Below are 21,698 nucleotides of genomic sequence, written 5' to 3'. Positions count from 1 at the left end.
GTTGGTTATTGTTGGTGGGAGGGGTTTGAGCATTTACATTTTATATAATTTTGTTCTATTACATCATTTCTCTGTCTAAATGATCCATAATAACTAGAGAATCCACATGGGGTGTGTTTCCACATTTTCTCTCTTGGGACCAAATCCAGAAAGCTTTACTTAGGCAAATTTTCTTAGCATAACAAGGCCTCAATCCTGAATGGAACCTCTGAATGCAACCATAGTATAACTATATTAAACAGTCACCTGTACAGTTTCTATGTCATTGCTGGGAAAATGCTGTGAGGTCAATACAGTTTTGCCAATCTAAAACTTATGAATTTTGCCTTTTCACTGAATGTCACTTTTTTTTACGTGGTATCAATGTCTAAATTTAGCAAGTAGTCTATGAAGAAGGATTGAAATATATTTCAATAGTTTGGGCATGTCTGCACAGCAGGGCTAAAGCCAAAATAAGCTACACAACTTGAGCTATGTCAATTATGTAGCTTACGTCGAAATAGCTTATTTCGTCTTTTGGCTCTGTCTATGCAGCAGGAAGACAAAGCGCTCTTCTTCTGACTTCCCTTACTCCTTGTACAACGAGGGTAACAGGAGTCAGAGTAAGAAGCTCGACATTATTTTGACATTATGTTGAAATAACCTCTTGTAGTGTAGACGCGGACTATATTATTTCGGAATAACGTCATTTATTGCAAAATAACACTGCTGTATAGACATAGCTTTTATGCTCTCATCTCATTAGTAAATAAACTCTTGTTGACTGTGCCCCTGTCAAATGATTAACTGCTAAGGTATACAGAACAGAACTGTTTTCAGCACCCACACTCAGAAATGTCATGCCTGTTTTCAGAAATAGGGAATCTCTAGTTGAGCTCAGCAGACATTTTTATCTCCGTATGTGACTCAATGGTAAAAATGCATGCATCTCCGCTCCACTGCATCTCATGCTATCAGTTGTACCAGTATGACTACACCATTACTGAGACACAGGTAAGAAATTGTGAGGAGCAGAAATCTCCCTTATAGAAAATATGAATGACTCTGTTATAACAGGTATCTTGCACACTTTTAGAATTAGTATCAAAAATTCATTCACAGCTAAACTGTTTTTAATACTAGTTTGAGATGGTAGAGTAAGAAGACAATCCTGGCTGACATCTGTTGTCAGGAATAGGTCATTTTGTGACATTTGTTAGGACATTTCTCTTGGTTGGTGATTCTCAACTGCTTTCCTTACCATCAGCAGTTCCCTCCCACTCAGAAGGGCAAAGTTGTTATGACCCCTGCCATCTATTTGCATTTGCCATGCAAGTCCCAACCTCCATGCCTAAAAATCCTGCTTTAAGATATTTATCTCAGGCCTTGTCTGCACTAAAGAACTGAGCCAAATTAAGTGTGAACAGTTCAGTGTCTCCACACTAGTCAGCCACACGTGTGCTGCCCTATACTATTTCATTTGCAATTCCTCTTGCCTCACAATTCACAGTAGTAGTGCATCCAAGGAGATGTCACAAGGCCACTTAGGGCTTGACTACACGGAAACACTCAGAAAAGCGATTTAAACTAAATCCAAATAAGGACATTTTGATTCTAAATAGGAATTTTCCACACAGGAATTAAATGCAATTTAACTAAGCCACTTTAATTTGGATTAACTTTCTGAGTGTCCCCCTGTAGACGAGCCCTTAGTGTACTGTGGCGCATTAATAGGGAAGATTAATTGAACCATTTCAGCAGGTCTGTGTTCACTCTGGCCCTAAACCAGTTGAAATTGAACTTATGAAGTGGCAAAGGTGTATTAGCCCTGCTATTTCTAATGAACTATTAGACTCTAAACCATTAGCAGACCACTAGAGTTGTTCTTGTGTATGATGGACTCTCCAGACCCAAGAGTGGTGACACAGATTTTAGCTGTGTCCACACTACAAAATGCCTGGGCTCTGACCCACATCACAGTGAGACTCAGGCTCTGACTGCGCCATGGCCCCATCCAAGACAGTTCCTTGACACGGATCAGACTAATTTCTGTGTGGACAGAAGGGGCCCCAGACTTGAGTCAGTGCCTAGGCTTAGTGTGCTGTGTAGACATACCCAGAATGTTCTACCACTGATCTTAAAGCATTAACCAGTGTAATTTCTCTAAATCAAACCTAAGAGTGGAGTGCTTACCCTACATTTATGATGCATCCCCTTTTGACTGAACAATGCTCCTTATATTATCCACCAGTGATTGAATCATACTGATTTTTTTTTTGGCTTGTTCATTTTCTCATAGCTCTAACAGCCCAAGCTTATGCCCTGAAGGAAGAGAATGACAGCCTCCGATGGCAGCTGGATGCTTACAGAAATGAGGTGGAGCTTCTAAAACAAGAGAAGGGACAACTCTTTCGGACAGAAGAAAGTCTCACAAAGGACCAACAATTGCAATTTCTGCAGCAGACAATGCAAGGCATGCAGCAGGTACCATCAGCTCAAGTTTAATGCCTTTCCCCAATAATGGATATGCAAAAAGAGGTATTTTTTGTTAGGGAATAAACACCGCAAATTTCTGCAGTGACAAAATCAGGTTTTGTAACTAGTCAATGGGCTGTTTGAGCTGTGCTGGCAGGCACAGGCAGCATGGAAAGTGCCCCACAAAGGAGCATGTGTCGCAGAGATGCACATGGCCCCAAAACCCAAAAGCTTTGAGCAGCATGCAGGGGTGCAGCAGGCAGGGAGCATGCCCAAGGATCCCGCTGGGCTGCTGTCTGGGAGCCGCTAGGTAAGTGCATCCCTGCAGGAGTCTGCACCTGGCACCTCACCCTTTCCCTCCTCCCAACCCTAGATCACAACCCAAACCTTCTGCCCTCCCTCCTGTATCCCTGCCTCTGGTCACAACTCCCTCACAGACCTTGCACACCTTCCTATACCCCTCTTCCAGATCAGAATCCTCTCCTGCACCCAGACTACTTCTCAGAGCTCTCATCCCTCCTGCTCCCCGATCCCTTGCCCCAGGTCACAACTCCCTCCTTCACCCAAAATCTCTTCCAAACCCCACATCTCCTCCTGCACCCAAATCCCCTACCCCAACCTACCTTCTGCACACAACCTCCATCCCAGACCCATATCCCTCCATTAACATAGAAAAGTGCCGCCCTTGACCACTTACCAAATTCTTGGAAAGTCTTCCCATTAAAAATTATTGCCCACCTCTGACTTAAGTGCAGACTTTAAATGTGTGAGTAATTTCATCACTGACTTCATTAAAGTTAAGCACATGAATGCATGAATTGCTAAATATGCACTTAAATGCATGTTATCCATTGCCTTGGACGTTGTGAAGTCATTCACTCCAGTACAAATGGGAATTACATGCTACCAAATCAAAATGGTAGTTTTTCACTCGCATGTGGATTCAATTGTTACCTGGGGTGCAAGGGCAAAAGAGAATTGGGCTCTGGAATTTGAATTGGCTAGAATTGAAACCCATCATTTATTATATGTTGTCTGTCCATGGCACAACTGTATTTCCCATCTTCCATGGTTTTTAAAGTCCTTGACATTTTGCTGTGAGTTACCGAATTTGTGCTAATGTGGCATACGGGATCAAGCCAACCAGCTTCCTCTGGGGGAGGAAGGAGTTGTAAAAGGGAATCTGGGGATCTGATTTGAGGATATGCTGAGGATTGCAGTGATCAGGTGTTTTGTTGGGAAATTGTTAGCAGGTTCAACAGCTAGATGGAGCTAAGTTGGGTCTCTTTTGCATATTACTGTAATGGGTTTGAGTAGATGGGTTTTGGTTGTAAGTAACCCATCAGACACCCTATAGCCTTTATGCTTTTTCTGTGATTCACCCAAGAATATGTAGAAATTGGCCTTTTATGTATATAGAGTCTGAGTTTGGCTTTCAGAAATGCTGAAGACTGACAGCTTCAATTGAAATCCATCAGCACAGCGTGTGTACAGCACCTATGAAAATCAGGCTCTATATAAAATATTAAACATACATCCAGGTCTTGGCTCGTAATGACTTAACAAGAAGAACTCTATCATTCCCTTTTATCTTGTTGTAGATATTATATTTAATTTAAGACAAGATGAACTGGTTTTCACCAAGTTCCTGAACCATATCTATATGTTCACATTAACACATCTGTTCCTTCTTCCTTTCCGTTCACATTCACCACCTCCCCCTACCCCTCACTCTAAAAAAACCCCGCTGGTCCCTCTCGCTTTGAAAACTAAAGAATAATTGATTTAAATTGCAGTTGAAGTGCAGGTCTGGATGGGGAAACAGATGAATTTTGAACATTAAAGAATTTTCTTTACACACATTTGATGTCAAACAGTAACAAATAACGCAACATTAGTGTCTTTTTAATGCCCTCCAATTATCTAGTGATTTTTCAGGTTTCTTTTGCACAATTATAGGACTGATGAAATGAGTGATTATTTTCTCTTCTCTCACCACTTCTGTTGCTCAAAAAGCATTATCAGCAAAATCACATAGATACTTCCTCATGAAGAATACCTTATGGGCAGTAACAGCAATTTAGCAATTTATGTTGTTTAAAAATGTGTAATAGCAGTTCAGGCACTGAAGTTATGTTTTTTTGAGTTAACTCCCTCCATGAATGTGTCACCATTTAATTTCATACTCACTATGAGGTCTCAAACTAAAAGAAAAAACGTCTTGTATCTATGGCAACAAATGAGATACACTATACCTGATCCTTATATGGAAATTGAATTAAATTGTCATGCCTTTATAGGTGGAGTTAGCTTCCATTTCTATATGGGGAGATACATAAAATATATACCTTTTCAAATTGTAAGGGCAGGTCTACGCAGGTCTACGCAGGGCAGGTCTACGCAGCAAGGCTAAAGCCAAAATAAGCTATGCAACTTGAGCTACATCAATTGTGTAGCTTAACTCAAAATAGCTTATTTCGGCATTTGATGCTGTCAATAGCAGGAAGTCCAAGTTAGAGACCTCTTCCTCTGACTTCCCTTTCTTCTCGTAAAATGAGGGTTACAGGAGTCAGAGTAAGAATTCCTCCACCTCGACATTATGTTGACATTATGTCGAAATAACTGCTTGCTGTGTAGATGCAGAATATGTTATTTCGGAATAACACTAGTTATTCCGAAATAATGCTGCTGTGTAGACATAGCCTTATTGAGCATCTCAGCGCTGGAAACAACATAAGAAAACTCTATGATCAGAGAGATTTTGCTTTCAGAATGTTATTCCAGTGTTTTGGGGGAATGGGTTAGATATTTTAGGATCTAATGTTAATCACTAAATGCTAAGTTTATTTGAATCTTGACTCCCTAATGTGAAATGACTTGATTGAAAATGATCAGACAACAGGCCTTGGGTTTTTACCATATAGATATTGTAGATGACATATATTCTGAGTGATGCTGAAGCTCATTTTGATTAATTTTTAATACATGCCAGATGGCATTATTAATTCCTTACAGAATTATTTATCTGATTATTAGCAGTATTGGCCTATAGACTATCCTGTAGACATGTTGTGTCCTCACACAAACTTGGTAACATTATTTTAGTTAAGGATCATAAAGAACAGGACTGAAGAATCGAATTGGCCATTTGTAGGAAGTCAGGGGAAAGTCATACCGAACAAAGGAAATGTCACAAAAACTGTTACAAATATGAAGAGTGAAAGGATTATCCTGCAAAAGAGCCTCTACCATTTATAATGCAAACGATTCAGACAGTGAAAGTGTTGTGATAACAAATGGACAGTTTGAACTAAACCTCTTCTAGTCGTCAAGGTATTTCATTTGTTTTCTTGTGCACTTGCATCTCCCACTGAAGTCATTGGGAGCTGGAGATGCCCAGCACTTGTCATAATTTCGAGCTCTTAGAGGAAATCAGTGGATGTTAGATATCTAAATACTTGGAGATCTAGGCCCTGTACTGTAAATTAGTTGATTATGGACCATGACATTAGCTGCATTTGGTATATCATTTGGGACACACACCATCATCATTTAGCAAATAGTAATAATTATTGGTGAGATTTTCAAAAGCACTCAACATTCACCTAACTTGCCTGAAGTGAAGTGGTGGAATTTGAAGACTCACTTTACTGGGAACCAAGTTAGGCCAATCCCGCACACTTTGGAAAGTCCCCCCACTATTACACTAGAAACTGCCCTATCAGAGTTTAATTATTTGAGCCAGTTCCTGTAGTAGATGGAATGAAAAACATTGACTTTTACCTAGAAGTGGTGGGGAAACCAAGCATCAGCATGATCCCACTGACTTTAGCAGGGGCCAAGAGCATATTTCTTCACAGGGATGAGCTCAGTTACTTGTAGGATGGATCTAATGTGGGCTCTTTCTCCGCACTTCTTCCACGTGGCGTGTCTACTGTCTAAACTCCCCTGAACCTCAGTCAATGTTTAGCTCTATAGGTCTCCAACATCTCAAAGAAGACTTTTCTATCACATTCATTCCACTCACCCATATGCAAACTTTTCCAAATGTCAAAAGTCACAAATAATTTTGTACAAGCCTGAAAATCACAGAATCCAGGGCTGTCATGACAGCTATACCAACCCATTCATCCTTAGGTGTGAATATTCCAGCAGCAGATGAGAGCAACGATTTATAACATAGGTGGATTTGGGGTTATTCTCATTAGTACATCCTGACTACAGAAGGGCTTATTTATTCTGTTTTATCCTCCTACTCAACATTGACTCAACATGTCGCCCAGCGTATCTATGATCAAGATGAACCTGTTTCTCCTCAAAATGCAGTATTAGAGAGGGAAGTAAATAAGAGAGCAGGAAATAGCACCCTTATTTTCCCTTCTTTTTTTTTACCTGCTGAATAAATAAAGTGATTAAGGTGAAAATATTCGTATTGCTCTCCAGAGTATGAAGCTTAATTCAATCTCTAAATTTACAAACAGCAACAGCAGCAGCAAAAACTTGGCATTTCTGAATGATATATGAATTCTAAAAACAAATAGCCCTGTTTCTGGGAATGAGGAGGAAGTGACACAGTATCAGTCTGTGCTACAAACACTACATCTATACAGATGAAGCACTGCAGCTATGCCGCTGTAGTGTGGACACTTACTACCACAACCAAGAGGTTTTTCCCATTACTGTAGCAAATCCAACCCCTGAGAAAGAAGTAGATAGATTGAGGGAGCATTTTTTCAGTCAGCCTAGCTGCGCACAGAGTGGCAGTGAGAGCCTCCCACTGCATCGCATGGGGCATGGCATTTTTCAAAATCCTGGGTGACATACCCTGGTTGACCTAAGTTTTAGGTATGGACCATGTCAAAGGAAGTTTTAGCACGCTTTCCTTTATTGTTTGAATGTAACAGTCTACTGGTTTTACCATCAAATACCTATCCGCTGCAGTTTATTATTATTTAAGTATAAAGTGAAAGTGGAGTTTTCCTGCAAATGTGGTGCCCTCTAAGGCATTGTTTACTGTTGTCATTTCCTCCTAAAATTTCCTACCATAGCTATCACCTCTCGTTCAGCTCCTCAAGAGGTAGCAACCAGGGAAGTGTTAGTGTAAGTAAGGCTCTACTTCAGTTTACCAGATCATCTAGATCTGTTCTGAGTAGGGTGAGAGAACACATGGTTGAACTACCTTTGTACCTGAGAGCCGCCACAGAGCATGGATCTGAATGGTGACAGCAAGGGTAGGAAATATTAAGGGGAAAAAGTCTCAGGTCGACCTCTTAGTAGAATCACACTGACTGCTGTCTATGTAAAGATCATTGTCTGGTCACAGGCACTGATTTCTTAATTTGCTGAGGGATGCTTGACCACACCCCCCCCCACCGCCTCCTCTCCAGGCCTCATCCCCCCTCCACCCCTGCCCCCAAGTTCCTGTCCCACCTCTTCCCCATCTCCTCTCCTAAGCAAGCCCTTTCCGCACTCCTCCTCCTCCATCCTGGATCTTGAATGCTGCAAACCAGCTGTTTGCAGCACTCCAAAAGCACTGAGGGGGAGGGGAAAGGATGTGGTAAGCTCAGGGCTCCCAGCGAGGCATGCAGGGGGAAGACTTGGTGCTGGTGGGTGCTCCAACCTACTAATTTTCCCCCTTAGATGCTCCAGCCCCAGAGCACTCATAGAGGCAGTGCCTATGAGTCTAGTTCTCATGAAGGTTATAGTCTAGCCCTCTTGCAGGAAATCCTTAAAAGGTTCTGAACACTAGACCTCTCCAGTTGGTTACCTCCTCCTTTATCTTTAGGATGCAATTGTCAAAAACATTTGGTGATGGCCTAATTCTGTTTCTGTTAAATCAATGCAAGCAAAGTTAGGCCAGTGCTGAGTGCTTTTGAAAATCCCAGCCTTAGTGGTGAATATCTATTTCTTTGAAGATGACTGGTAAAATTAAAATTCATGGCAAATTTAAGTCAGCTCAGAACATGAACTTTTGCAAAGTACAGTAGATGAGTAATTTTTATCTAGACCTACTTCAAGGCTTTCTATTAATCTCTAATTTCTCTAGCCTCTGTGTGTAAGGTTATTTTTAACTTTGCTTTAAAGATCAGTACAATGTTTCTCTTTGAATAACAAAAACAGGATCTAACACATAATTGGGTTTGTTACAACTGAGCATGCTATGATTATGGAGAAGTGATTTTATGCAATTTGTGGTCACAAGAAGAAACAGACATACTTCTGCAATCAGTGCTCTACTTCTTGTGGAATGCCAGTGGTGAAATTGTCATCCCTTCTAAGTCCTAAACAAATGTATGAAATTGAAGCCAGATTATTGTCTTGTTCTGTGTGTGTGTGTGTGTGCGCGTGCGTGCGTGCGTGCGTGCGCATGTCTCCATGCATATGCCTATGTGCCTGCCCTGGGCTCAGCCCTGCCCACTGCTGTGCAGCACTGAGACCTACTCTAAGGGTGGCACTGAGACAGCATATATGCACCAAGAGATTAGCCTGCCTAATGCCTTTACCTCTAGGCTGTGTCTACACTGGGCCACTTATTCCGGAAAAGCAGCCGCTTTTCTGGAATAACTTGCCAGCTGTCTATACTGGCTGCTTGCTTTTCCGGAAAAGCAATGACGATCTACTGTAAAATTGTCAGTGTTTTTCTGGAAAAACTATGCTGCTCCTGTTCGGGCAAAAGTCCTTTTCTGGAAAAACTATTCCGGAAAAGGGCCAGTGTAGACAGCACAGTAGTCTTTTCCGCAAAAAAGCCCCAATGGCAAAAATGACGATCGGGGCTTTTTTCCAGAAAAGCGTGTCTACATTGGCCACAGACGCTTTTCTGGAAAAGCATCCTGCCAATGTAGACACGCTTTTTCCGGAAATACTTATAACGGAAAATTATTCCGTTTTAAGCATTTCCGGAAAAGAGTGCCAGTGTAGACACAGCCCTAGAGGCAAGCTTGCCCCTGCCCCAGATAAAAAACAACTGATTAACATTTATGGTGCCCACCATATGGTGCCCATCAGCTCACCGCTGATTTATGTTCACTTTGTTCCTGGTCAGAAAACCAGCAAAATTCACTGCTCAGGGTGAAGCCCTGGCCCACAGAAGCTTGGTAGCAGAGAACACACAGGCTGTGTCTACACTGGCCACATAACCCGTAATAGCTATGGAAATGAGAGAAGTCAGAATAGGGAAATGCGTGGGGGATTTAAATATCCCCCATGGGATTTAAATAAACATGGCCGCCGCTTTTTTCTGGCTTGGGGAAAAGCCGGAAAAGAGCGTCCAGACTGGCGCGATCCTCCGGAATAAAGCCCTATTCCGGAGGATCTCTTATTCCTACTTGCAAGTCTGGACGCTCTTTTCCGGCTTTTCCCCAAGCCGGAAAAAAGTGGCGGCCATGTTTATTTAAATCCCGCGGGGGATATTTAAATCCCCCGCGCATTTCCCTATTCTGACTTCTCTCATTTCCATAGCTATTACGGGTTATGTGGCCAGTGTAGACACAGCCACAGGGTAATGAGCACTGCACTGCCAGGTCAGGATTTAGATTCTTCTTCTGTTACAAGTCCCATCAGCTCTCCAGAAAGTACAATCCTGATGTAGTCTGTAAAGTGGGCAGGGCTGGGGGACAAGTGGGGTAAATGCCATACCCTTCACATAGCTGATATGCTGCATTTCCCGTCATCATAATTTTTAAAAATGTATGAATTTAACATGCTCAGTTTCATATTAGGCTTGGTCATATGTTAATATAAATGCTGCACTGTGGCTAGCTTCATGTACAACTCATTTCTAAAGCACGTGCTGCCAGCGTCTTTGACTCGTCTTTCACATTTTCTTGTTTCCTTGGTGATTTGTCTGGTCTCATCAGTGTCTTGTTACTAATGCATATTTGCTCAGCTGGGAAGTTGCACTCCCATTATTCAAGGCTGCCATGTACTGGCCATTTGTGATATGAAATCCTGGTTTAGTAGCATATGATCTTGATATTACAGCTAATTCACAGAGCTAATGGGTTTGATGGCTGCATGTGAGAACACATTATGCTTTATTTTACAGGTAAATAATTTGGTTGTGTGTGTGTGTGTGTGCGAGAGAGCTATCATTTTCTTTAGTTTTTTTTTCTTTTACCGAAGGAGAATTCTGTCAAGAAATAGTTACATTCTTCTTTTCTTCCATTGTTTGTAAATAGCTTCTAAGAAGCTTGAAACACATTTTCCCTTGCTGATTTTTGCACTTTCCCATTTGGCAGATTCTGAATTCAATTTATTTGTGTAGAATAAAATTGTGATTGACTTGACTAGTTTTTGCCTTTTAAAAAACAAATGGAGGGCTAGAGGAATGTATAATGGGAGAGGGAGACTTTTACCACATGGTCTTTGATTCTAGTCTGTCCCAGAGGAAATAGATCTATGCATTCATGGGTAAAGGCTATTCACATGAGCAAGGGCTGATAGATCAGGTCCTAGGTTGTTAGTGACTGAAAATTGACACCCTGTGATGTCTGTCATCTAAGTGCTGTACTATAGATTCTCTTCAGTAGATATCACACAGCCATTCCAAAAGCTGGGTGAGCTCACATCCTCTCCCAGGTAATGATGTAGACAAATACTATAGTGGATACCTTGTTATAACAAATTTTACTACATCCTCAGATAGTCATCATATCAATTGTAATGTACTTAACTTTTTAGTAAAGCTAAATGATTATGATCATTTTGTGGTTAATTTCCAGCAGCACTAAACAAAATTGTGACAAAAGAGCAAGGGTAGGAGCCTTTGGTAGTATAACAGTTAAATATATTAAAAATGCTGTGGTTCTTTTTTAACATCCTAAAAACCTAGCAGCCCTAAATATGACCTGAGGCCTTATGGTCTATTTCTAAAATGTACTTGTTTGGAGCTATTTAGATTGCTGGTTATAAAAGATGTTTTCATGCTGGAGCCATTCACTATGGAAGGTTTGTTGTCTGTCTTGGGGGGAAATGGTGTGTATACTTATCCACATATGTTATATGCATCTTTACGGTATATATTAAATGTATACATACAGTATTGCTTTTGACTAATGCAAGGCGTGGTGGGAGTATTCAGTGACTATGTGATTGTCATAAATAAAAAACTACTACTTTACCTTTTGAGATTTTCATACGTTTGGGAGGGGTATTCTATTTGGTATGGATGTTAGCATTCTCAACCATGCTGGCACTAGGTTGCGCACAGCCTGAGTAATTCATCTAGCTTCTATAATGCCTTCTATATTTAATGTTTCAGAAAAAGAGGAGATTGGTTTAAGATGGTAATTTTCTGTCTGTACTTTTGAGATCTGTGCAGTATGGGTGATACTGACCTTCTAGTGGAAGACTTTCAGCACTGGAAATAGGGAATGTGTTTAAAAAAGCTACCTTTTACAATATGCAGGATTGCTTTGATAACACTTATTTCAGTCCTCATGAATGATTCCAGATTAATAGCAATAGAGACTGACATTTTATAATTATTTACAGAGCAGATACAGGAGAGTCAGTGAAAATGTAATGTACTTTGTGATGGTATCCATATCCCACACTGGGCAACATAGGATTAATGAGCTAATGTGTGCTCAGTTCACCCTGACCAAACCCAGATGTAACAGAGATCAGACTTGGAGGGGGGAGCTTAAAAAGGGAAAACACAACCCAGTTATTCTCAGACCAGTCCTTCAGTCTTTAGCTCCTGGACAGAGGACTGGTTGAAAAACAAGAGCTCCTTAGATGACCTGGATCTATTCATCTTTCATAGAATACAAATGGTCATCTGTAGATGATTTTTCTTCAGTGTACACCTGTGCAGCTGTCAGACCAGTGAATGGTAGAGGATAAAGCCTCTGTAAATATCTAAGGCATACAGAACCATGAGCAATACAAGTAAATGATTTATAACCAATAGATATTGTATGTAAAAAGCTGGCCACTTTCAGTGAGAGAATTACAGAACTGCTGATTGAAAAGAATGCAGGGCCTGTATTACAATTGGTGCCTTCGGTAAATGGTCACTAGTAATAAAATGGTGGAAGGGAATTTGAAAGTTGAACAAATCAGTGAGCACTTTGATGGCTATGCTAGAAGCACAATTGCAGTCTGTGAATATCTACATGGTGGACAAATGTTGTGTAAAGGGCTCTTTCAGTCTAGCAGAGAAAGGTATGATGCAATTCAATGGCTGCAAATCAAAGCTAGGCAAATTCAGATTGGAAATATGTCATACATGTTTAATGTTGACAGTAATAACCCATTATAACAATTTACCAACGGTCATGATGGATTCTTCATCACTGACAATTTATAAATAAAAATGGGATGTTTTTTCTGAAAGTTACACTCTGTAAACTATTTAGGGGAAGCTCTACGGCCTGTGTTATACAGGAGGTAAGACAAGGTGAGCACACTGGTCTCTTCTGGCCTTGGACTCTTGAATCTAGGGTAGGGTGTGATAGGTGCACTGAGACAGGACAGGAGGAGATAATGTGAGTGGAAAAATGAGCATCAGACAAGTTGGGGAAATGGCACTGGCAATCGGGGCGAGGGGGTAATTGGCAAAACAAACCAAAAAAAAAAAGAATTCCAATTTTACATTAAGTTAATTTACTTGTACTTTAAACTGAAGGGCAGAAGAACTATCTATATGTCAATTTTAATAAGCATAATAATTTCACAAGCAAAATAATTATAAATAATTAAGTCTCAGAGGGGTAGCCGTGTTAGTCTGTAACTTTAAAAACTGAACCTGAGAGCCTGGAGGAGGGGTGAAGTTGTGACTGGTTGGACAGAGAGTAGAAGCCAAGGGAGTTCATAGGTGAGGGGTAAAGGAGGCTGGCAATGTTTGAGAAAAAAGATGGGCTGGCAGCTAGTGAGGAAACTGAGGGAAGAAGCTGAAGGAGGCTGTTGAACTGGGAGGTAGGGTTGGTGGTGGGAGAAGGGGGACATCAGATGAGGAGCTGTGAGGAGAGTGGGACTGGCTAGACAAGGAGCTTGGGACTGGGAACCTGTGTAGTGGAATTAGGGGTGGACAACCCTTTTTTGATGAGAAGCTGAGGGAGACCTGGGACTGTTTGTGCAAGGAGAATGAATATGGGAAAGGGAGGAGATTGGGAGCTGGGATGGCAGGAGATTGGATCTGAGACAATGAGCGTGTAGGGGAGACAGGACTGGCTGGTGAAGCAGACAGGAACTGAGGTAAGTCGCCTGAGTGGAGGCTAGAATTGAGTAGTCAAGGAGCATGGGCATGGGACAAGGAGCCATGGGTTGGGGAAAGAAAGGACTGGGATGGAGGGAACAGGTAGAAGCGATTGTACACTCCAGAACACAATTCCCTTCCAAAGCCTGGAAAGGAATTCAAGATTCCTGAGTCCCACCACTCCTTTGCCGTCAGCAAATATCTGTGAAACCCACTGACAAAGTGTATGTCTCACTGTAAGTGGTCTTGCTTAGTCCTGGGTCCCTGACTGGTGCTCAGGCCTATACTTATTAGTCCAGCAGCCCCTTTAAGACTGGGGGGCCAGAGGGCAGGGCAGGCAAACAAATAGTTCTCAAACTCAGGTTAGCCCAGGCCTAGGTTCAAGATGGGGCTGGCAAACAAACAGTAGGTTGGCTCAAATGGAGAGGGGGAGACTGCCACCCATTATGTAGGGTAGCAGGGGGGATGCGGGCCATCCCTATTCCACCATGTCCCAGCCCAACGCCCTAGCAGTGGAAGCCTTGGCAGCCCCTGGGTCAGCAGGGAACTCACTCTGAAGCACGCCGACCCTAGTTACAGAGTTTTTAGGTCCACCTGACCAACATCTGCTTTTCCTGGGCCACTTCTGAACTCCCTCTCTGCCAGTACCTGACTCCTCATCAGCAGCAGGTTCACAGGGTCCGGCTGTTCTACAGGTGGGGACGGGGTCCAGACAATCTCCTCTTCAGAGCCGGAACCAGGCGCACTGGGCCAGTCATCCGCCTCGGCCAGGTCTTCAGGGCTTAAGCCAGTGAGCTCGGCAAAGACCTCTGCTCCCTCCAGCAGCAGCTCACCTACTGAGCTTCTGGGCTGGGCTTTTATACTTCCTGCCTCACCCTTAGGCCTCTGTGGACATAAAGAGGCAGGCTCCGTCTCAGCGTACCTGGCCTCAGAGAGGGTTTCTTCCTCCTCTGGGTCAGTGAGCAGCCATCCCTGCTCACTACACTCACTCACTCCATCTGGTGCTGATCCACCCACAGGATCACAGTCTACTATTTCTGTCACAAGGGACAGAGATTGGTGCAGTGGATCCACAGGGTCCTGCCATGCTGATAACCTATTTTAAAATCAATATAATATAACATGGTGAAGTCTTTACTCAGTATATTTTTAAAGAAACATAAGAAATTACAGCGGTGGAAACCAGAAGCCCTAGAACTCCGGCAGTGATTTAAAAGGACCAAGCCCTTGCAGAACACATTCGTTTTATTGAATTGGCATGTTCTGATAGGAAAAAGTTCCAATGGAAAAATCCCAAGCAGCTGTAATGAATGTGTATATTTAATAACAGTGATGTACAGGTTGCACTAGGTGCTCACTTTGTTCTCACCACGTCAGTGTTTATGGTACCCTTATTAACTGCCTCAGACCATACAGCCAACCCAGCTGCATTTTCTGATGCTAATTCTTAAAACATACATGGCTTCAAATCTTCAAAAGAACTAGGAGTGAGAAGCCATCAGAACAGTGGTGTCCAAACTTTTCATCACAGACCCTCCACTGACCAGTACTGGAATGTGGCTATTTCCCCTAGGGCTGGGAATGGAGTTTGGCTGGAACAGGGACTGGAAACAGGATCTGGCAACTGAGAGTGGATGCCAGGAGCTGGCATCTGAGTCACAGCTGAAGCCAATGCCATAGCTGTGGTTGCAGGATGGAGCCAAGGATGGGGCTGGAGTAGAGCTGGGGGCAGAGCAGGGCTGAGTGGCATTCCCTCCCCTCACACCTTCATTCGTGGGGGCTGGCCCAAGACCCGCCTGACCATTCCTCCATTCCCCTCTACAGGTGCAATCTCCACAGCTTGGAAACCACTGCACTAAAGCAACCTAGCTATGATTTGGATTGCACATACAAAAAGATGATTTAGTAAAATTTACTTTCACCTAGCTATGATGACCCAGCAGTGCCATTGGAGGTTGAAAGTCGAGAAGTGGCTCTAGGAAGAAGTTTATGTAAACTGTCAATTGCCATGAGAGGTTGTCAGTCAGTCAGTTGAAATATATATTCTGTCCCAATTTGTATAAACGTGTAAGCTATTTAGCTCACTAATGAATGAGGCATTCTATTTCATCAGAGATTATTATTTGTTGTGTTTCATGTGACTGTGCATTGTCTGATGCAATGCAATGCTCTGGATTTTCTGAAGTGTGCTGGTAAATTAGCACAATTAATTGGAAAATGGGGTGTGTGTGTGTGAGAGAGAGAGAGAGAGAGAGAGAGATGGCAGTGTTAGAGACCTTTAAATATTGAATTAATTCATCCAGCTGGCAGTCTTCCTTATCAGGAATTCTATATCAAGCCCTATTCAAGCCTTGATACTTCAGACATTTCCATGCGGCTCTAAAAGCAGGCCTCACACAGCACTGAAGAAGAAACTTTGATGCTTAAGACTGCCAGCTGCACAGTATTAAATTTGCACACTAAAAGGGCCTGTTAACATTGAAGTCAGATAATTCTGAGTGCTAAGCACCTAGGTAAATTAAACCTTAAATATTTACTATTTATAACAGCAGTAATTGAAGTTTCTTGCAACTAATTCAATTGTTCACTTATACACCTTTTTAAAAATAATAATCAAAATTATCGTGTTTCCACAGCAAATTAATTTTCCATGTATGATTTCTAAGGGGCATGATACTAACCTATTTTGTAGTCTTTTGATTGTATTTTCTAGCCCTTGTCGTCTCTATACCAAAATAAAAAAACAGTTTCAAAATTAATTGACTCTAGTGAAGAATTCTTGGCAAGTCCCAATGTCTATTCATGACTTACAACTGCGTAGGATGAGGGGAGCCAAGCCCTGAAAATGTCTCTACATTTCAGGAATTCTCTCTACAGAGTGTTTCCACTATAAGTCACCCCAGTATACATCCGTCCCACACTAAAATCGTGGATGCTTGTAGGAACTGATGCATTATAAGTCCTCCCATTCCCCGCTCTTAAGTTGTGCAAAAAACCCACAATTTGCACAAATGGAAGTCAGCCGTGGGGGGGGGGGGGAAATTCCCTACTTTAAGTTGTTTCGCTATAAGTGCAAGTTTTTTGGAATGTATCTTCGACTTATAGGGAGGACAGCCTGTATAAAAATAGTCTTTTGGTCATAATTTTGTATTTTAACTGATCACATTAGCAGTTTTCTTGGCTAATATATTGATTGTAAGGCATCAGTCCTGCTGATCTGATAACACATCACCATCATAACATAAGAAAAGAAATGTTTAGTCTTCTTGGCAACTAAGTGCAAATGCTTTCCAGAATATTGCTTTGAGTAGAATGAATGGCTTTGGGCCAGAGACTAATTAGAGTAAAGGGCTGTGCTTGTGAATATGTATGTATAGTAATGTTTACCCTACTATTATTAAAACCACACCATATACTTCTACAAATAAGGCTGTGGTTCAGATGGATGTGATAGTCCTTCTGTGGATGATATACTATACTAAGTATTTGTGCTTTAGTGAAACAAATAGCTTAACCACACACATTACCAAATGCACTCCTTGTATAGGACAGCTGTGGAAGGAAATGCAGATGGAAGTAATCTGTTCAACTTAGACTCAACAGACTTAGTAACGATAATAAATATAGATAAAACTTGGAAAATGTTGCTTGCTGTGAGGATTTACAGTATTTAAAATTGCTCAGATTCTGACAGTGCTAATCAAACTCTTTTCGCCTGCATAGCAATTGCTGAGTATACAAGAAGAATTAAATAATAAAAAATCTGAACTGGAGCAAGCAAAAGAAGAGCAAACGCATACACAAGCAAGGCTTAAAGTTCTTCAGGAGCAGGTGAGTGTTTACACTGAAAATAATCCTTATTTAGGACTGCACTGGAGGGCCTGATCCTGCACCTTTAAAATCAGTAGGAGTTTGGCCATTGACTTAATTGCAATCAGGATATGATCTTACGTGTGTGATCTACTTCGAATATATAAAGGTTAGTTGAAGTTAATTGATAGGATAGCTTGGGAAAACATTACCGAAGTAAAATTGAACTCTGCCAGTTTTGCAATATCAGATATTTAATCTCGCATCTTGTATAACATTTTCTGTTATGTTCCTCCGCACAGATACCAGTGATGTGTGAATGTTTTCTATCTGAAGACAAATGAATTTTGGGAGAGTTAAATATGCCAGCAAAGCAAACATATTTCAGAAAACCCCAGCCATTTCTTTTAAGACTAGTAGTGGGGAAAATGAGTTTAGCATCTCCTGTATTATTCATGCAGACACATGTATACAAAGGACTGAATCATGATGACATTAAAAAAAAATCCCCAGTGCATCAGTGCACTTATCTAACTGTGGTGAGAAGAAAACCTTTTATACACTCTGCAAATCTGATCGTTTCATTTTTGTTTTCATTGATACTGAAGTGCTGTATGACATTGATAAGTGTATTTGAAAGTATGGTCTAATATGCAAGCAGGATGGATAGTTTCACAGCAAAGAAAGATCCGTAGTACTGGAGATGAAATAATGTATTGTTTGCACACACAGAGTATACAAATAAATGTTGTGTGTCAACAATTTGATTGTGGAGACAGCAGTCACATCTCCATAGTTTGGCTGAAGTAGGCCAGGGACTGATTTTATGGTTAAGAATAGCCGTACTGTGTCAAACCAAAGTTCCAGCTAGCACAGTATCCTGTCTGCTGACAGTGGCCAATATCAGATGCCTCAGAGGGAGTGAACACAGCAGGTAATCATCACGTGATCCCTCTCCTGTCATCCATTTACAGACAAACAGAGGCTGAGAACACCATTCCTACCCATCCTGGCTAATAGCCATTGATGGACCTAATCTCCATGAATTTATCTAGCTCTTTTTTGAAGTCCTAGTTCTTCACAACATCCTCTGACAAGGAGTTCCACAGGTTTGTTTTAAACCTGCTACCTATTAATTTTGTTTGGTGACCCCTAGTTCTTATTTTATGGGAACAAGTAAATAACTTTTCTTTATTCACTTTTTCCATGCTAGTCATGATTTCATAGACCTCTATCGTATCACCCCTTAGCCTCATTTTTTCTAAGCTGAAAAGTCCAAGTCTTTTTAATCTTTCTTCATATGGGACCTGTTCCAAACCCCTAATCATTTTTGTTGCCCTTCTCTGAATCTTTTCCAATGCCAATATATCTTTTTTGAGATGAGGTATCCACATCTGTACACAGAATTCAAGATTTGGGCATACCATGGTGTAGCGGGGTTCCCGCTCCACCACAGCGCCCCTGCCGTCTGTTCAGGGAATTATATCTGCCGGCAGGTGGCGCGGTCTTTTCAGGACACTGCCCTCTGGCAATGTCCACAATAGCCTGAGCTTTTCCCCCCTTCCGGGGGGAGGGGACGGTTAGTTGTAGGTCGGCAGGCCTTTAGGAGGCGGTTCCTCCGCCCTGGTACAATGGGTGGCTAGTCCGCCCTATGGCCCTACCGTGCGTTAACATAGTCCGAGTCTATGAGTCTCTCCGGCCTTATCTCAGGTCGGGATGAGAGACAATAGTTCAGGGGCCCGGCCTTGCTTCAGGCCCGGGCCATGGGGGAAGAAGTTCTGCGTATATTCAAGTCTCTTAACTCAGCTAGGGCAGGGCAACAGTCCTAGTCCTGGCCCTTTAAAAGGTCCAGTCCGGATTCTGGCCAGGTACCAAAACCACCATACAGAGGTCCAGGCCCTCGAGCAGGGCAGGGCGGCAAACCACAGTAAGCTGAGCCGGCCCTACCTCAGGGCAGGGCAGCAAATGGTGGCCAGGCCCTGACTCAAGGCGTGGCCGCAAACAAACACACAGGTTTGTAGAAGCTCCTAGTTCCAGAGCTGGGCAGGTAGTGCACCTGCAGCAGTGGCAAGGGGGAGACTGCCACCTGGTTAGTGGGTGGCAGGGGGGGGCGCAGGCCCACCCACTCCACTGCGCCCCGGCCCAGGGGCCCTGGATGCAGCAGTTCAGCTGCTACGGGCTCAGCAGGGGCTCCAGCCCGCAACTTGCTGGCCTAGGGCTGTTCTCAGCCCATGCTACCCCCTGGGCCACTTTTGTCTGCCCCTTTGCTGGTACCTGTACCTCCAGCAGGTCTGTCAGGGAGTTGAAGCGCTGTCGTCCCCGCAGTGTCCGGTCGGCCCAATCCAGGGGGTCAAGGGGTTGGAACTCTGCAGTATCCCGCGGGCTCGACTGGCCCCGGCGTTCCAGTACCCATCGGGGTTCCAGCTGGTCCGGCGGCTCGGGCCAGTCCTCTGGGTCCACGGGAGGTTCGGCTGGCTGGCTTGGCCAGGCCTCCGTAGCCCTGGCAGGGAAGCCTTGGCTGGCCTCCGGGGAGGCCGCTGAGGGCTGTCTAGGCCCGGTCTTAGCCTCCCCGGGCAGGAGCTCTGGATAGGCCTCCGTCTCCCTCAGAGGCTGGGCCCTGACTGAGCTCCCTGGCGGCCCTCTTATACTCCTAGCCCCTCCCTTTGACTTCCGGTCAGGTGAGGGAGCGGGGCTAGACTGGGCCCAAAATGGCTCCCTGAGGGGTTTCTCTGCCTCTGGCTCAGTGGGTGGCCATTCTACCCCACTACACATGGTTTAATATAGAGCCAAAAAGATATTCTCTAAGGGTATGTCTACACTACCCTCCTAGTTCGAACTAGGAGGGTAATGTAGGCATACCGCACTTGCAAATGAAGCCCGGGATTTGAATTTCCCGGGCTTCATTTGCATAAGCGGGGAGCCGCCATTTTTAAAACCCCGCTGGTTCGAACCCCGTGCAGCGCGGCTACACGGGGCACGAACTAGGTAGTTCGAACTAGGCTTCCTAGTTCGAACTACCGTTACTCCTCATTAGACATACCCTAACTTATTCACTAACCCTTTTTCAATGATTCCCAACATTCTGTTTGCTTTTTTGACTTCTACTGCACACTGAGTGGATGTTTTCAGAGAACTATCCACAATGACTCCCAAGATCTTGCTCTTGAGTAGTTGAAGCTAAACTAGTTTCCATCATATTGTATGGATAGTTGGGATTATTTTTTCCAATTTGCATTACTTTACATTTATCAACATTAAATTTCATTTGACATTTTGTTGCCCAATCGCTTTGGTGAGATCTTTTTGAAGCTCTTCACAATCTGCTTTGGTCTTAACTATCTTGAGCAGTTTAGTATCAGAAGTGTACAATCTAAATTGTTTAGATGGCAAGGATTCAAAAGGGATATGGTTTTCCCAATTTTAAAATATTCTCCTGAATTTGTGAATGTTTTTATATTTGTGTAGTTATGCATATTAGACATTTGTCATCCGGTGTATTTGGCACAAATATACTTTTACAATCGTCAATCCAGATTCTGCAAAATAAAGTTTTCACTTAAATATTTCTGGTGCTTACAGTTGCAAAGATAACCTTCTAAATGTGAATTGATGTAGCACCAGCTTTGACAAAGCACCGGGTCTGAGGAAGAATGGAATTGATTGCAGCATTTTGGCACCTAAAACTTCAGATGAGAAATGGGCTATGTTATCAGACATATAGGAAGATCTTACAATCAGACAATCACCATAGTGCAAGTAGGGGTTTTCATTGCAAATACCTGTGACAAATTAAATATTGAACACCGGGGCAGAGTCAAATCAATACGAACATTTAACACCAAATAAAAGCACAGGGACTACTGAACTGATTGTGTTATTAATTTCTGTTTTACATTCAGCAAAGCACACTATTTTTAAAAGTTAATTTGAAGCTGAGGCAGAATTTCCAGCCTGTTGCACTGAAGTGCCACTAAGTGCAACAAAAGATTCTTCTTAGCACAGTATTTTGATCCAGATGGGCTTTGTTTGTGCATTTTTTACATGTGGATTGCCTGTAGAATGTGAATGATTCTATAGAAGAACCCAACCTGCCAACATTGTAAGTTCATGAAGGGCTGTCCCTTGGCAATTGTTGGCTGTAGTTCAGTTCAATGAGTCAGCATGCTCTTTGCTGGTAATCACACTTGCCACTGAACAGGGTTGGGGGCTGCCTTTGGGATGGAGCAGCTCCTCT

The 21,698-nt window shown here is 42.7% G+C and overlaps 1 protein-coding gene across 12 annotated transcripts in view; it reads left to right on the top strand.

The window, feature by feature from the left end:
• Window positions 1–21,698, top strand: part of ENOX1 (ecto-NOX disulfide-thiol exchanger 1) — a 549,328-nt gene that overhangs the window by 491,408 nt on the left and 36,222 nt on the right. For all 12 annotated transcript variants that reach the window (XM_075918965.2, XM_089775466.1, XM_014574205.4 and 9 more), the window contains 2 exons: window positions 2,279–2,463; window positions 17,378–17,485. In XM_075918965.2, coding sequence (XP_075775080.1) covers window positions 2,279–2,463; window positions 17,378–17,485 — 293 coding nt within the window. The remainder of the gene's footprint in view (window positions 1–2,278; window positions 2,464–17,377; window positions 17,486–21,698) is intronic.

This window comes from Pelodiscus sinensis, chromosome 1 (genome assembly GCF_052426305.1).
Source record: "Pelodiscus sinensis isolate ZL-2025 chromosome 1, ASM5242630v1, whole genome shotgun sequence".
NCBI classification, from domain to species: Eukaryota; Metazoa; Chordata; order Testudines; family Trionychidae; genus Pelodiscus; species Pelodiscus sinensis.
This window is presented reverse-complemented; position numbering and strand designations above follow the sequence as displayed.